We start from the raw sequence: 17,233 nt of genomic DNA, 5'->3' as shown, positions 1-17,233 counted from the left end.
GTACATGTATCTCATAATACATGTAATATAAGTGCTAGAGATTCAAAACAACCATGTGTATACTAGGTGAAAAAAAAAGTATTTGTTGTGAATAAGACCTTTCTTTTATTGAAACAACTAGATATCATTGAGATGGGAGCCATCTCTGTGGGCCCCGCTGTGAATAATGTGCATTTAAAAATTGTATCTTTACCATAGGACATGGGTTTGCCAACTGAAATCAAAGTTTTTGACCTTGACCTTTGACCTATGAAGTTGTAAATAAATTATGACACACCCTTTGGTGTTGGTTTATAAAAATGTCAAGTATAAACTTTGAAATGATAAAGGTTCTCAAGATATAGAGCGGACACGATCTTTACCATAGGACATGGGGTTGTCAACTGAAACCAAAGTTTTTGACCTTGACCTTTGACCTAGGAAGTTGCACATAAATTATGACACACCCTTTGGTGTTGGTTTATATACATGTCAAGTATAAACTTTGAAATGATAACGGTTCTCAAGATATAGAGCGGACACAATCTTTACCATAGGACATGGGGTTGTCAACTGAAACCAAAGTTTTTGACCTTGAACTTTGCCCTAGGCAGTCGTTCATAAATTATGACACACCCTCTGGTGTTGGTTCATATACATGTCAAGTATAAACTTTGAAATCATAACGGTTCTCAAGATATAGAGCGGACACGATCTTCACCACAGGACACAGGGTTGTCAACTGAAACCAAAGTTTTTTTACCTTGACCTTTGACCTAGGAAGTTGTACATACATCATGACACGCCCTCTGGTGGTGGTTAATAAACATGTAAAGTATAAAGTATGAAATCATAATGGTTCTCTAGATATGGAGCGGACACAAAGTTTTACGGACGGACGGACAGACTGATCACTATAGGGGACCGCCTTTGGCGGGACCCTAATTAATGCAGCTACCCAATAATCACACTTTGACTGTGACATGCATGACCCTCAGTAAAATTTATCCCCCAAAAATATCAACCTTTAAAAACTTTCTTCATTGGTGTAATAAAAGCGTCAATAAAATCCCATAATGCATTTGACTTCCGTTTCCTTGGTGATCTCCTTAAATTAGAAGGTGGGGAATCTGATTTTGATATTGTTTGCAATTTCATTGATTCTTCTATTTCTTCTTTTTCAACTTCATGACGATCCATCTGATTCCGTGTAACACGCTTTGATTTCTTACTGAAGGAATTGTACCTTAAATTTTCAAGTCGGTCTGATTCCTTTCCACTTGGCTGATATGGCCTAAAAAGGTCAATTTTTGGTGATGATTTCTTAATTCCATCCTTTGAATTTTGTGGTCCTTTTCCTCTTTTTAACTTTCCAGAATTATTTCTTTTCTTTCCTTGTGGTGACAGACTCCTGCTCCGGAATGAATATTTCACTGCATTCAGAGCAGACTGATCCGAACCTTGAGTTACAGATGATGATCTAGAAGAACTAGTCTGTGAAATGCTATCCATCTTATGATCCTGATTTTTTGTTGTAACAGTTTTCATGCTTCGAAGCCTACGACTTTCCCTTGTAGAGGGTGGTGATTCTTTCCTGGCACAGCGTGATGACTTTTTAATTCTTAACTTTTCAGGTGAAACAGATGGTTTATTTTGTAAAATAGGTCTCCTTACTGGTTTTACACTATAGTTTTCAACCGGTTTCTTCTGTGACATTGATTTTACTGGGGTCTGACTCCTATTTTTTCTTTCCTTCAATGTATTTTTCTTAGAACTTCCAGTGTTTGATCCAGAACTGATAGAGTGAGTCCTACTCCTTGTTAGTCGGTCAACACATGTTTTAACTGGTAACTGTTTTGTTGTTTTTAACCTTTTATTTGAACGCCAAGATCTTTGTTTGCTACTGTGAGTATTTGGAGTTTTCTTTGACACAAATTTTGGAGTTCCTTTTGATTTTGTTTTCTGCTGTAACTTAGAACCATTTTGTTGTAAAGTTTTGGTATAATCTGCACCACTTGATTTTGCAGACTGGCTTCTAAGTTCCCTCTCTTGTGAAGATACCGATTCATCTTCAGAATAATGGACTGATCGCCTTCCAGACGTTTTACGAATACCCAATACTGAATTACCTTCCAAACTTTGCTTATCGATCTCACTTCTAGCTAACCTAGCATGCCGTGTCTTGCTATCAATAAATTGTTCACATTCTGATACATTAACTGTATCAGTTAAGGTGCTTTCATTTCTCCGACTTCTGACCTCAGAGGTACATGCATCTATCTGTTTTTGTTGTGACCTTGTAACATTTCCAATACCTCCAAGTTTACCTTTCACTGGAATTGATATTTTGTCTGATACATGTACGTCTGTCAATCTGTCATTCCCTCTTGATTTTGAGCTACTCCTTGTATTGTAAAATTTGTTTAGATTAACAGATCCAGGTGTATCGCAATAGACCTCAGTTCTGTACAATTTTCTTCGCTTAATATTACCAGGACTATTTGATACACCAACATTGGTAAATAGTTTTTCAACTTCTTCCTTTTTGCGTATTTCTTCTCTTTTTGTTCTCTCCCGTTTTCTAATTTTTTCCATAAGAATTTCTCTTTCTTTCTCTTCATCATCCTCAACATTTCCATCATTTCTGAGAGGTGTATCATTTGCAGTTATATCATCTTTATTCTGAATATTTTTATAAGATTCTACAATTTGCTTAGGGTCAGTTCTAACTTCTTCTGACTTTCTATTTTTAGATTTGTCATGAGACTTATCAAGATTTTTCACATGCTCTAAACTTTTTCTTTTTGCATAAAATGTTGTTTTGTCGATTAAAGGTTTTAAATCTACCTTCAATATATACTGATAGGGACACGCTTTCAATTGTTTTCCATTGACAAAGAAATTCAAACTTCTACACGTCTTCCAACCTTTTTTTAAAGTTGTAACAACAAAGTCTGTTGTGTGGATAGGTTTAAAAATAACACTCCGCTGGTCCATATATAGCATGGCACGCAACACATCTTCAATCTGTTTGTGTGCCTCTTGCACAGAACAAGGGAAACAATCATTGAAATCTCTCTGCGGTAAAACTTTTACCTTATAGACTGTTTCATCACACTTTATCAGCCTTGTGTCCTCTTTCAGTAAGTCAAAACCTCGAAGTGGCATTTCAAAGTCAAAGCTAAAAATACAGATGAGAATGAATTTTAAAAAATAGAGCATTCATGAAAAAAACTTCAACACCTATATCAAGGTAACTTTCATATAAAATCTCTAACTGATATCCCCAATATACATGTATGTACTGAAAAAAAGAAACACTCAATGCAATACAAATGTAGTATCTTATTCCTTTTTAAGTAATTTTACAATAAAGGATGCTCGCTTGTCATGTTTTGGAATTTTTGTCAGATTTTCAAAATCCTCTGGTTTTATCCATGTGAATGCCTTAAAATATTTTGCCCATTGACCCCCCAATTACCTTTGTATAAATCTTTTCCATGTATAATTATAAGCCATCTGTCATGTCTGTAAAAGTCTTATAAAATCTTTGTTATTTTTTGATAGTTTTTGAGAACTTAAACTTTTCAATAATAAGGCTATGAAAAATCAAGAGAGAACATCTTCCGGCCAAATTTTCAATGGCTAATATCTCGAAAACAAGCACATTGACCTATATTTTTTTGTTGCTCTTTTGTTTCCTTTAATAATCCCCTATCAATTTATACTAGTGTTATGAAAAGCTTGTTATTTTGAAACAGAGTAGCTAACCTCCCTAAACATGTTAAACATTGTTAAATGTAATATAACCAGTCAAATCAATACACATTTTAGGAGCTTAAATTTTCAAAGTGACAAAAATCTACCAACATCTGAACATTCAAAATAGTTAAATGGAAAGTGATCTTGTTGCAATTAGTGAAATCTTAATCTCATTAATCAACACATTCCTGCAATTTTATGTTTTAATGTCTAATTTTTAAAAATACTTTCAACATGCACAGGACATAGGAGAGGAAGCACCTGTTTGACTAAGTCACTTGTGGAAATTTCTCTGAATGTTTTGGATAAAGTTCTTTCCCTTTAACATGTTTAATCGTAATTGTTGAAAGTTTTTGAAGAAAAGTTATATAAATTATGATGAAAATTTGTTCAGAATCAGATGTCGAAACTACAACGTTACCATTGTACAACAAAAGAACTGCAAATTGTAATTTTTTGAGAAATATTGAAATTAAAATGTGAACTGTCTACGGTGGATAACATTTTGTTCAAATGCTGAATTTATGATAAACAAACTGCCAATTGTGGTTGTTTGAGAAAATTGAAACTAAATTGTTGACTGGACAATTTCACTGGGAAAAATGACAATGATGGTCAATACTTTATGATGTTTATTATTTAACAGATTATTAGAGAACCATCGGATGGTGATAAGCAGATTACCTGTGATTACAACATATACATGTAACACCAGTTGTTAACCTTAATAAAAAGAGGGTCATATAAAACCTGTCAAAAACATGAAGAGACGTAGATTTATAGTATTTTCTTGCAAAAATATTTTTACACTTTTAAATTTAAGTGACAAAACAGATTCGAAAAACCTTTTGTCATTTTGAAAACCTTTACGTGAATGATGAAAATGACAAGCGCTTAAACAAATTCACAGCATAAATATATAATGTTACGAGTGACATCTTACATTTTCTGACTTCACCAACTCCAAATTTGTAAACCCATTTATATCTAACACATATTTTTACTTCTCTACGTCAGAGTGATAAGTTCTAATTCATCTTTTCAGAATCTAATGCATTCTGGGTAATTTTTTTAATGTACATGTATGTAGTGTTAAGGTTAGATTTATGTTTAAACAAAAACTTAGGGACGACATCAAAAGATCAATGCAAGATAAAAAACTTAATTCAAATAGTTTGGGGGTGGGGGTGGGGTTGAACTGCTGCAAGATGTGGTTATCCAACATTGATTTTTACATATATCTATATGGGTCAATCAATTTTTCCCAAATTAAGTTAAGAGGGGGGTGGGGGTCAGTGAAAAAAATATGTGAATTTAGTTTTTTATCCTTCATTGAACTTTTGAGGTCGTCCCTTACCTTGCTGCTCCTTGAAATCTTCAACTTATTCAAGATCTTCCTGTTTGGGGTTTTTAGGCATTATTCTTACCAATGCAACCATTAAACATGTTAAACCATTTCTCTGAAAAATATATCAATAGCCAATACATCACTGCTCACTGTACATACATCACTTTATTTTTTGAATAAATTCAAGAAAGTCTAAAAAGTACAAGACCTTTAACATATTGAACATGTTAAAGGTACATTGCTAATTTGTTGTAGCCAAATCAGGGGTTAAACTTATACAAGTGTCTTTTATTTAAGAATTGCTTCTTTTTTGTAAATTCATTGGAGTGTTAAAGTGTTGAACAAGGTACATTTTGTATGAAGTGTGGAAACGCTGCATTCTAAAAATGTGTGCATGGTCTACGCTTTTACATTCCTGTAAAATAACTATAGGTAGCAATACACAATAAGGAAAAAAACTTAAAATTGACACTCATAATTTTTAAACACCCTCTGTCCCCTAGCCTCCTGTCTAACAAATAAGGCTTAATATTTGTGTTATGCATGTATATATTTATAGAATCTTCCATAGATTTGATTTCCAATAGTTATAATGGTGAAATATAATCTCTTTTTGGTGTAACCATGGCAACAATCTGCATTTTAGGATACAAAATATTGCAAAATAGGGGGATGCACATGTCACAAAAGTCTCCAAAATTTGGTCCAAAGGAATATTTCTATCAATTACAGTGATGCCTTTCCTGAAACCATAGACATATACCATTGTATACCTATCAAGCATGTCAAGAGTTCCAAAAAAAATCATATGCATTTCTGCTAGTTTTTCCATAAAATTCATGAAATTGCATTGAAAAGATCAAGTGCAAAATCTTTGTTCATAAACACTACAATAATTTATGGACCTATGGGCGGTACGGATAGGAAAATACCAGGGACTGTCAAACAGAAAAATGGCCTATAAACATGCTAAAAACAATCTAAATGTTCATATAAACCCACTAAGAAGGCTATATCATTCTTCAATTATCTAAAAATCAATTTTATTGTACAAAAACTTTCATATTTAAAAAATTCACCATGGCCATAATGCGAAACTTAACTTCTAAAGTTCTGTGTATTGCTACCATAAGTATAATTCAATATTAATAATTAAATTTGTTTGATAAACTTCAGTGTCTTGATTTCTATCAAGTTTATCTTTTATTTACCTGATCATTTTATTGTGGGAGCTCATGTCTGATGTCTACATGAATGTTATATTTCATTTTGAAGTTATAATTAATTTTAATAACATGAGATAGCATTGGTGTTAGCCAATCAAAATAAAATAATTATTTACCAGTTATGATTAAACAATTGTTTTTTATCACTACTCCATGGTGCTCATGTTTCCAAAAAATAGAATGCTCTTCTGGTCTATTTGCTTGGTAGGTTTTACAGTTTATTTGAAATGATTTTGGAACAATTTCTTAATTAGGAAAAACTTTGAAGTAATTATTCTATTTTATAAATGAAGACGTCAAATCAGCCTACATTAAACAATTGATCTACATGTACATGTATGTCTGAAAATTTAATTATAATGTAGGTAAATTCCCATGGGTACTTTTTTTAGATCTAGCTCACATATCTAAGTACAAATGTACTGGCCTTAACCCTCCTGAAATTTTTATTTATATGTCATGGTGTGTTATTTGGCTTATTTTTGGGTTAGTGTTATTTTGGATAGAAAATTTTATGTTTGTACTTTGTAAATAAACAGCTGCGCCATGAGTGCATGATACGCCCTACGTCTTGTGTGGAAGTTTTATGCAATAATCATAAATAGTTTCTGAGAAAGTTTTAAGCAATAACCATATATTGTTTTGAGACACCGCAGGACATGTGAAACCCCCCACCCTGTTTTTTTTTTTACAAAAAACTAAATATCACTAAAATAAAATTTTGAATCAAAACCAAAAAGTATACAGATCTTTAGATTAATATGACAAAGAAGTGTGTAAAGTTTTAAGCAATAATCATAAATTATTTTTCAGATACGGCGCGACATGTAAAAAAAAACTCCCCTGTTTAACAAAATACTCAATAACTCCAAAATAAAATTTTGAATCATCACCAAAAAGTATACAGATCTTAAGATTAATATAACAAAGAAGTGTGTAAAGTTTTAAGCAATAATCATAAATTGTTTTTGAGATACGGCACAACATGTAAAAAAACCCTCCCCCTGTTTTACAAAATACTCCATTACTCAAAAATGAAATTTTGAATCATCACCAAAAAGTATACAGATCTTTAGATTAATATAACAAAGACATGAGTAAAGTTTTAAGCAATAATCATAAATCGTTTTTGAGATATGGCGCGACATGTAAAAAAACCCTCCCCCTATTTTACAAAATACTCAATAACTCAAAAATGAAATTTTGAATCATCACCAAAAAATATACAGATATTAAGATTAATATAACTAAGAAGTGTTTAAAGTTTTAAGCCATAATCAAGAATCGTTTTTGAGATACGGTGCAACATGTGAAAAAAACACACCCCTGTTTTAGTTACAAAGTGCCGTAACTCAAAAAGTTTTAATCTTATTTTCACTAAAAAGTATACAGATCATTTGACCATCATAAGAAACAACTATATTAAGTTTCATGAAATTTGGATAAGTCGTTCTCAAGTTACGGTGTATACCATAATACGTCCCGTCAAAATTTTGACGGGCCTATAAAAATTGTAATTAATCTGTTTCATTAATTTTACCTATGCTGTGGCATTAGTACTCGAAATGTCACAGTTTGCTCAAAGCACTTTATTTTGAAAACTTAATTGGAATTAGCATATATGTCACTTTGAAAGTTTATGATTTTATAAAAACATTATAGGATTAGGCTTTGTTAATTTTAAAATGTCTATTTTTTTCTAATGAGAGTACATTTGTACTATTAACATGTCGAGACATATTTATTTATTTTGGATTTTAGTATAAATATCGTTGGTAAATTTGGCAGTCAGTGTTTCTGAAGCGTAACCTCACACTACTCATGTCATTATACTGGACCTATAAGAATGTCTACCAGTCTACCAGTTGACGGTCTATTGTTGAGACAATATTTATCTCTGACTCATAAAGGAGTAGGTCCGGTAAGGACCGATTTTGGCCTCAAATTTCAGGTTCATCTGACGAAAGATTTTGACCACTTTTTAAACACTTAAGTGTCTATTTTATTTGATTCTATTAGTTTATGTGAAAGATTTTCACTGATTTTGGCATTTAAAACGATCCGATTCAAGCTCAAATATGAACCAGATGCTCCGCAGGGCGTAGCTTTATACGACCGCAGAGGTTGAACCCTGAACAGTTGGGGCAAGTATGGACACAACATTCAAGCTGGATTCAGCTCTAAATTTGGATTGTGATTAAATAGTTGACACAGCATAGGTTTCTGACACAGAATGAATGTGTTCTAATGAACTTAAAATTTTTGTTTCTCTTAGAGCAATTCACTATGCTGTTGAATATTAATCCTCTGAAAAAAATGTTTGAAGAAATTTTCTTTTTTATTTATGAAATTTCAAATGAGAAAAATTGAACCCAATTTTTTTAATCACATCCCCCTTTCCCTTATTCCAAAACTAATCTCAATTAAAATTTCTAATGGAGTTTGCAACAATAACTACTCATTTAAATACATCATAAAATATTAAGATGTAAAAAAACTGCTTGTTATCACTGAATGGTAAAGATTATTTTAATTTATCAGTTGGTAGTAAAAAGTGAATATACATTGTATATTGTATATAACAAAGATTTAAGTTGATTCTGGACAAAGAAAGATAACTCCAATTAAAAAAAAATCTTGCTATTGCACAATATTTTGCAATTAGATATTTCTTGCTTACTATTCTGGACAAAGAAAGATAACTCTAATTAAAAAAAATATTGCTATTTCACAATATTGTGCAATTAGATATTTCTTGCCATTGCGCAATACTGTGCAATTGAAAAGACTTGCTATTGCACAATACTTAATATAATAATTTTAGATCCTGATTTGGACCAACTTGAAAACTGGGCCCATAATAAAAAATCTAAGTACATTTTTGGATTCAGCATATCAAAGAACCCCAAGATTTCAATTTTTGTTAAAATCAGACTAAGTTTAATTTTGGACCCTTTGGACTTTAGTGTAGACCAATTTGAAAACAGGACCAAAAATGAAGAATCTACATACACAGTTAGATTTGGTATATCAAAGAACCCCATTTATTCAATTTTTGATGAAATCAAAAAAAGTTTAATTTTGGACCCCGATTTGGACCAACTTGAAAACTGGGCCAATAATCAAGAATCTAAGTACATTTTTAGATTCAGCATATCAAAGAACCTAACTGATTCATTTTTTGTCAAAATCAAACTAAGTTTAATTTTGGACCCTTTGGACCTTAATGTAGACCAATTTGAAAACGGGACCAAAAGTTAAGAATCTACATACACAGTCATGACAGTTAGATTCGCCATATCAAAGAACCCTAATTATTCAATTTGGATGAAATCAAACAAAGTTTAATTTTGGACCCTTTGGGCCCCTTATTCTGTTGGGACCAAAACTCCCAAAATCAATACCAACCTTCCTTTTATGGTCATAAACCTTGTGTTTAAATTTCATAGATTTCTATTTACTTATACTAACGTTATGGTGCGAAAACCAAGAATAATGCTTATTTGGGCCCTTTTTTGGCCCCTAATTCCTAAACTGTTGAAACCAAACCTCCCAAAATCAATCCCAACCGTTCTTTTGTGGTCATAAAATTTGTGTCAAAATTTCATAGATTTCTATTAACTTAAACTAAAGTTATAGTGCGAAAACCAAGAAAATGCTTATTTGGGCCCTTTTTGGCCCCTAATTCCTAAAATGTTTGGACCAAAACTCCCAAAATCAATACCAACCTTCCTTTTGTGGTCATAAACCTTGTGTTAAAATTTCATAGATTTCCATTCACTTTTACTAAAGTTAGAGTGCGAAAACTAAAAGTATTCGGACGACGACGACGACGCCAACGTGATAGCAATATACGACGAAAAATTTTTCAAATTTTGCGGTCGTATAAAAATCTACCAAATATGCCGAAAAATGTCACTTTTCAGATGGTTTTTGTAAAAAATAAAAGTGGCCGCATCCGTGTTCATCCTCAACCTTTATATATGTTATGTATTATCATGAAATACAACTTACATTTTAAAATTAAGGATGAACACGAATGCGGCCATTTTCGTTTTACACGAAAACCGTCTAAAATTATACTAGAATGCTAGAATTGTGAAGATTTCAGTGATTTAGCATGACTTTATGGTGCAAGTACTCAATATATTTGCCATGTATTGGACAAAAACAGCCCATATTTATGTAGCAGAAGCATTCTACTGTCCAAAAAATAACTAAAAGTTTACATTTTAACAATTTTGTAAAACTGCTAAATTTTGGGGCCAAAAAGGTGTCTTACCGGACCTTCTCCTTTAACTTTAGAAAATACTTTTGAGAACCATTTATTTTGAGACTTTTACAAAATGCAAAAATCGATGGGTCTCTGTGAAAACTGTTAAAATATGGAAAAATAAAGGTTGCAGGTAGGTGAAACTTACATAAATGAAGAGATAAATGAAAATGAACAGATTGATGCCCAATTTATATATTTCCAAGGCCCTCAATCGGCACCAGAAGCGACGAAGCAGCGCATCTATTATGGGTGGGAAAATATCCACTTTTTGATATGGGACGAGCTCTGATGTCCCACGGCCCCAGCTTGTCTGGCAAAACAGCCCATGGACGTCAGAGTAATCTCGGACTACTTAAAAAGGTGATGTCTAAATAATTATGACGCTACTAGACTCCAGTCTTCCAAGAGTTGGAATACTTTTAATATTGACTGGGAAAGGTAACAGGAGTTTGAAATCCTAGCAATAGAGGTGTAAAAATATGCCAAACTTGACTATCACAGTAGAGTGGGTCTCGTTAGGGTCTAAGCGTGAAGCAAGATTGCTGTTTTTTTGTAAGCGTGACATGTGAAAGTCAAAATTATTGTGCCATGTAAGGGTGAAATGAAGTCTAGCTGTGAGCGGGACACAGGAAATTACCAAAAAATGAGAATTGCTTATGTACATAGAGTAAGCAGGATACGGGAATCTGACAAAACAGTAAGCGGGATCCAGAACCCACCAGTAAGTAAGTAAGTAAGTAAATTTTATTTAGAGTCGGCATATATATACACAATAACAGTCTAGGAAACATGAGCTCTGGTGAGCTCTTTAACCGACTATCACATAAAAAAACATGCAGCATCATGCAAATACTACCAAATAAAACTAAAAAAACATGCAATATAATGAAAGCAACTCTATTTGATTTGTGAGTCTCCAGAGTCAAAGTTCATGTGGCAAGCGCCTCTATGTGCATTGAAACGGGGGAATCAGCAAATCACTTGGGATCATAAAATATAACAGACTAAAAGCATAAAAATAAATAAATAAATATAAGCACTAGCATTTAATGGCAGATATATTTAAAAAAAAATGCATAAAAATGCATAAAAAGCAGAGCAAAAGGCCATTATAAAAAGAAAGAAAGAAATTTCAGCTTTGAGACAGCACTGGGTGGAAACGACATGAACTGCAGTAACATTTTTGACCCCCACACCAGGAATTTATATAATTCCTAAACTGGTCAAAAGAAGTCATGAGTCGAGCAACATTATGAGACCCCCAGTAGAACCAGCAGATATTCAGTCTTTTAACATAGTGTTATTTCACTGAAGTGTGGATCATCTTATTCAAAGGTTTGCGTGACATGTTTGTTTTGATCGTACAATCTATAAATTATCTGTATTTTTTTACATTCATGCAGTACGCATTATTCTTTTCCTTGTCATCTGTTTACCATTTTCAAAGATGGCGGTATTTGTGTATTTGGGTTCAATGGTAATATACAGATCGTTTTCGGATACATTAGATTCCGGATAATGAAGATGCATAGTACAGAACATATTTTATTTCCAATTAAGGGCCCACAAGGGGCATACAGAGCATACATGAATAAGGCAAAACTAAAGAATATTGATTTGCATAGATACATAGATACAAACAATTGTTTACATACAGTTACAATACAATTACTAAATCATATTCACTTTAATAAATTTACCAACAGCATACGATACAGTTTTGACTGTCTGTATTTACAAGTTGCATATAGGCTATTTTTTTCCTGATTAAATCAAATATGTAATAAAAAATATACCTTCATGTGCTACTTTTTGAGTAAAATGAGGTCGAAATTTTGTATATTTGCTCAAAATTCAGATTTGTGTCTGTATTTTCTTTTTCGAAAGAAAGACATAACTTTTTTGTTTTAAAAGATAAACACAAATTGTTTTTTGTTAAATAATCGTTAATTTCTGTATTTTATAAGTATCATTAACAATTATGCAATTTTTATTCCGAAATAACTCTATATTTATCAAATGTTCATGAATAGAGGAAAAAACGTCACTTTTTGCTGCATGTTTATCAAAATTAAAAAAAATGCGATATTTACAGTTTTATAAAATTTGGGTCACATAATCTCCTTGCAAAATGAAACAGATTTTGCTGTTTTAAAAAATAGGGGTCCATGCACTCGTTTTCAAATTAAATCAGTTTGAATGATAAAAATCAGTCGAAAAATGCATCTTTTCCCGATATGTCATAGTTTGACGTCGCAAAAATAACATTTTACGTTAGCAACGTCATTACCTTCCCTGTAACTGTATCGTATGCCCTTAACCCTTTCAGCGCCGAGACGTTGTTTTTTTCACATGATTACGTTGCCATACATATTTCAATGACGTTACTAAAATGATACGTAACGTAACGTCAACACATTACCGTACAAGCACATGCACGATATCCTCCGTAATCGATTAATTGGACATCTCATATATTCGGGGAAATTTCCCATATCTCCGGCTATCTTTGAATTAACTTGAGTTCACGTAGCGAATGCGTATTTCCAGTGATTTTTGTTTAATTTTCAGGCTAGAATTCGAAGTTGTTTTTTTTATTCTTTTCTAGAATACTATATTTGAAACACCCGACAATATGGAAATAAATGAAGATTCTTATAGCATGATGAATATCATTATCAATGAAGATATATTGATGAAAATATAGCTCAATTTATGTATTTTGATATAAAGAGGGTGGTACATGTAAAAGGTTATTTTCGTGCAACATGTTTTGACATTTTTTTTCCACGTGCAACCGTGAAAAAGGTTGTCGTTATTCATCGTAATTTGTGAAATCGGTAACTGAAAAGATCAATGTGCAAGAAAGTTTTAATTGTTCGTTCATCGTTAAATGGCAATTTTATTTCGCCTTCTTTCGTGTAGTTAGGGGAATATGGTGTAACTCGCACCATAAGAACTATTCAAGCTGATGCATTTTCCCCTCACAACTTTCGTGAAACTTTTTCTTGCGATACTTAAGTGTATACAGTGTTCTAAAAATACCAAAATCAATTGTATGTTTATACTCTATGATAAGAGCCTACCCCCTCTCTTTACGCCCTCTATAAAGCATCATCAAATGTAAGATTTGATATCATCGAATGATTAAAAAAAAAAAACGATCAGTGTTCTCAGTTTCTTCATACTTGGCGCGGGTCTGTTTTTTTCTTAAACACCATCGATGAAGAATTCAACTGAACACTTTGCAGATCTTTGCATATCACCACAAAATTAGGGATACCAGTATATAGCATTGTTATAATTCAACAATCATATAAGTCTCAACTTATTGAGTAATTGATAGTTCAGCGGCAAATATTTCACGAATATACAACACTAACTTATCTTTTTTCTGATGTATAATCTGAAATAAGTTTGCTTAAACATTACAATTGTGTGACTTATCTTTCATTTTGATTTGCCGGTTTGGTTTTGAAGAATGTCACTTTTCTGACTAGACCAGTACATGTAGTTGAAAATATTTAGCATTCATTTTGCTTCTTTTTTTATATAGCCTAAAAGTATTTTATTTTTTGGTATTCTATAATTCAAGTCAATTAATGTTTTACATGTCAACGGCATGCAAATTTTCATAATTTCACTAAATATTTATTTATGAAGCACTTTAATGTATTAATACCTGTGGTTCAAACTGTCTTGACCTTTTTATAGAGTAAGCCGATTTTTTTCCAGAAAATATTTCTAAAAAGTGTACAATTAAAGGTACAGTTTTAAGAAATACTTTGCTGTGCTAAATACATGTCTGACCTAACCTCAGTTTTGTCATTAAATGGGGCCTGTCGCTCAAATAATTTTATGTTTCTTGTTGCGATCATTAACATCGAAAATCTGATATGAACCCCTTTTTCATGGGTGTGATTTCGGCAGAAAATGAGGAGAAACTATCTCATCGTAAATACACATTCTTTTGGCAAGGGTTTATTTAGGAATATCGTTAAAATCGATATAGCCCTAAATGCTTGAACTATTTTCCTTCATTGATTCCTACATTAGATGTATAGTGTCTAATTACTAGTACATGTACACAGTTAGTTTGAAGTTTGAAATAAAAGAGGTTAATGTTGGTACCAATAGTTTACTCCAATCATAATAACGGACAACGTACTTTCCTTTTTACAGAGATTAATTCTTCAAGTAATGAATTTGATTTTAATAAATGCACAAATATAATCACAAACTGGTCGACTTACATTAAAAGCCCTTCTCTAAATTTTAAAAAGAGATCCATGCATGCCAGACTCAGTGAAAATGAGACTTTAACTCCAGTACACAAACAAATTTACAAAGATATATAGAGGTCAACTTACAGTCTAAAAAAAAGATAGTCGGAAATATGCATTATACGATATTTCAAACTCTAAAAGCAAAAGTATAAATTGACTGCGAATAAATTATTGGAGGCTACACATATTTGTTATACCATTCACTTCCTAAATTAAAATTTAGAAGTCTGATATTAACGAACACAACCGCTTATACAATAAAAACAAAACCAACTCAAATACTATCGAAAACAACGACTGGACTGATAAAACAACTCTCAGACATGAGTGGAAAACATCTCTGTTGACTGACACAGATAAATCACTGGTATTAAAGAGATAATCGTAACTGCGATTACGATTATCCTAATATGGCGACGGTAGATATAGGTAAAATCTTTACACTCATTTTTCTTAAATGTAGCATATTTTTGTCAATAGTTACTCAGCTGCAAGGTTTATCTATACCATTACATCATATCTGAATCGTAGCGGTGCACTTGAATTGTGTTAGCGCTGTGAAAATAGCAGTTGAAAAAATCGGGATGATAATCGTAATTCTATGGTATTTTTCTTCTTTGATAATCGTAATTTTCTTTATCGGATAATAGTAACTGAAACGTAATAAATGTGTCTTTCAGCATTTCTATGGTATTTTGTGTGTTAAAAATGCAAATGCCCAGTTTAACGATGACATGGGTGCATATAAAAATAAATAAAGAAACTTTTAGGTTAATATCTAGGATATTTACCTATATATATCTCTATTTATAATTACAACAATGTGCATAACCTTTTGATATATACATGTACCTGTTAAAGATATGGAAAATGAAGAAGCTTATTAAGCTGTTAATAAGATATCTCTATTAATTTATAAGATATCTTATAAGGTATATAAGATATCTTACTTCTTTATAAAGATATCTTTTAAATACATACTTTATAAGATATCTTATTAATTAATAGAGATATATTTTTAACTTATAGAGATATCTTATAAACTAATAGAGAAGTTATTGTGGTAAGTAGATATTTTTTTATCAAAGTTTCAATGTTGTGCGCGCGTTTAAGTTTGTTTGGGGTTTTTTTTTTGGGGGGGGGGGGGGTATTTGGGGGGGATGAGAAAAAGGATGGATTAGCTATATCTCATATACCAAAAGTGCAATCCTTTTAATTCATTGCTCAAACATCTTCGCTAGCCAAGGGTAACGATCCACTCCCGCGTTCTCAGAGAGAAAGCGGGAGTGGATCGTAACCCTTGGCTAGCGAAGATGTTGCTCAAAATGAAAGTCAGAACTTTGTGCGAAATGAACAAAATTTTCCGTCAATAATAATATAATATATGATTTTAAAAATTAAATTCAATTGTTTCGATCAAATACTCATGTATTCTTTTAAACAGTTTAGATGGTAAAGGATCTAGAATAGTTACCAGTTTATTGTTACTTTTGTTGAAAAAGTGTTTGACTCTCTATAGCGAAACTTACTTCTGTTCAAATTATTGCAGAGTGAAGTAAATCGGGAAATTTTTTCGTGTTATTCAGAGTATGTTTAATTATGCCAAATCTCGTATTAGGTGTCAGACCACCAATTACTCTGACACAAAATAGTGCTTTTGATGTCATTGTTTACTTAAACTAACCAACAAATTTGCAGAAATGAAACTTTTGGTGAAAGGGAAATATATTTAGACCATTTTGAGCCAAAATTCACTTGTCTATGAGTTTGCATTAAAAATTCAGGATTAATGCGCTACATAGTACACTAATTTAAGATTTCCAGAAAACCGGGAGTTATTTTGGTAGTACGTACCTGTCTTTTCAAAATCAGAAATTTGTTACAAGACTTTAAACATTGGTTGAAAATTGGCATGTAGGAAGGTGATACATGTACAATTCAGGATATACCTGGTTTCCTTGAAGTTAAACTTAAGGTAAAATATTTAGAAAGATGTGAAAATTGCAAAATTTGGTTGAACAGATAGGGATTTTTAATTGGTGGTCTGACACCTATTATAAATCAAGGTAAAACATATGATTTCTTTCCTTGTGAGATGGGGTGCGGCAGGGGAAAACCTTTCACCTGCTTTGTTTTCCATATTTTTAAATGATCTTCAAACTTTTTTTGAAAAGATAAACGTAATAGGCTTAAAATTTATATTACAAGAAATCGAAAATGAGCTGACAGTATTTTTGAAATTATTTTAACTTTGATATGCAGATGATACTGTTTGATTAGCAGAAAATAGCACTGATCTACAATACATGTTTAATACATTTACAAAATGGTTTTACCAATATTGATATATGGATCA

The 17,233-nt window shown here is 32.1% G+C and overlaps 1 protein-coding gene across 1 annotated transcript; it reads right to left on the bottom strand.

The window, feature by feature from the left end:
* Positions 1-875: 875 nt before the first annotated feature.
* LOC143057581 (uncharacterized) lies at positions 876-12,062 on the bottom strand. Its single transcript, XM_076230901.1, has 3 exons — positions 11,985-12,062; positions 5,099-5,201; positions 876-3,160 (listed from the first exon to the last, which is right to left on the bottom strand). Exon 3 carries the CDS (start codon positions 3,145-3,147, stop codon positions 1,000-1,002), a length of 2,148 nt encoding a protein of 715 aa, XP_076087016.1. The 5' UTR covers positions 3,148-3,160; positions 5,099-5,201; positions 11,985-12,062; the 3' UTR covers positions 876-999.
* Between the last annotated feature and the right edge of the window lie 5,171 nt (positions 12,063-17,233).

This window comes from Mytilus galloprovincialis, chromosome 13 (genome assembly GCF_965363235.1).
Source record: "Mytilus galloprovincialis chromosome 13, xbMytGall1.hap1.1, whole genome shotgun sequence".
NCBI classification, from domain to species: Eukaryota; Metazoa; Mollusca; class Bivalvia; order Mytilida; family Mytilidae; genus Mytilus; species Mytilus galloprovincialis.
The sequence above is the reverse complement of the archived record's forward strand: the minus strand, read 5'-3'. Positions and strand labels throughout refer to the sequence as shown.

Coding starts and splice junctions, on each gene's coding strand:
- LOC143057581 (XM_076230901.1), bottom strand. CDS start 3,147: ATGCCACTTCGAGGTTTTGACTTACTGAAAGAGGACACAAGGCTGATA.